Consider the following 890-nt stretch of genomic DNA (forward strand, 5'->3'; position numbering starts at 1 on the left):
TGGTAGTGTGGCCTCTCTCCCTCACTTCTTTCATCTCCTCCGCCATGCTCATTTTGGGGAGGACTCCTCTTACCCTGTCCCATCCGCCCAGAGCCCACCCGCACAAATTTACCTGTAGGGAAATGGATAGACAACATGAGTGACTTTGTTGAGAATGCAGAATGATCAAAGTTGTGAGTACTGACATTTGGATTCCTACATAGGTTTGAGATACAGCAACAAATTCTTTATGAGAATTCTAACATCAGTTAGAATCACTGCTCTCCTGTTGATTTCCTTATTTGTGAATAATATAAGCACTATTATTAAATTAGAAATTCTAGGTCATCATTGTCTCTCATTTTGAAATTCAGAGTAACTCCCTAAATAATTTTGTACAGCTTTGTTTTTTTCACATTACATTTACCACATATCAGTTTAAAAAATGTAAGACATTGTTCTTCCTTTGCCTTGAGATATTCATGAAGGAACATCTTCATTTGATAAATTCTCAGGACACCCAGATAACAGAGCTCAAAAGACTTTTGAGCCCCAATGCACAAGAGAAAAAGCAAAAAAACAAATGAACTACTTGCTAAAACCAAAAATCCAGACATTACCAAGTACTTCTGATTCTTTCTCACCAGCAGAGCTGTGAGTGGTGTTGGAGACAGAGATGGTGAAAGAGTCCCCATGGCCCTCAATCCTCCTGCGGCCAAAGACCGCATCAGGGTCAAGCTCAGCCATGATTTCCTCTTCATGCTTCTGTGCTGGGGGTTCAAGGAGTGAAATTAATAGCATGACCACCTAACAGAAAATGGTACTATTGACTGTAACACACAATAATGATATTTTTTCAATCCATTAGATGCTTGCTAAACTGAACCTTTGACCTCAAAATCCACAGATAC

At 39.4% G+C, this 890-nt stretch overlaps 1 protein-coding gene across 1 annotated transcript in view; it reads right to left on the minus strand.

The window, feature by feature from the left end:
- LOC119586016 (neurofilament heavy polypeptide-like) overlaps positions 1-890 on the minus strand; it is a gene marked incomplete in the record, with an annotated part of 14,567 nt that overhangs the window by 6,214 nt on the left and 7,463 nt on the right. Inside the window, 2 exon segments of the mRNA XM_037934725.1 lie at positions 1-112; positions 600-749. Of these exon segments, the coding sequence (XP_037790653.1) occupies positions 1-112; positions 600-749 (262 nt within the window).

This window comes from Penaeus monodon, chromosome 20 (genome assembly GCF_015228065.2).
Source record: "Penaeus monodon isolate SGIC_2016 chromosome 20, NSTDA_Pmon_1, whole genome shotgun sequence".
Classification (NCBI taxonomy): Eukaryota; Metazoa; Arthropoda; class Malacostraca; order Decapoda; family Penaeidae; genus Penaeus; species Penaeus monodon.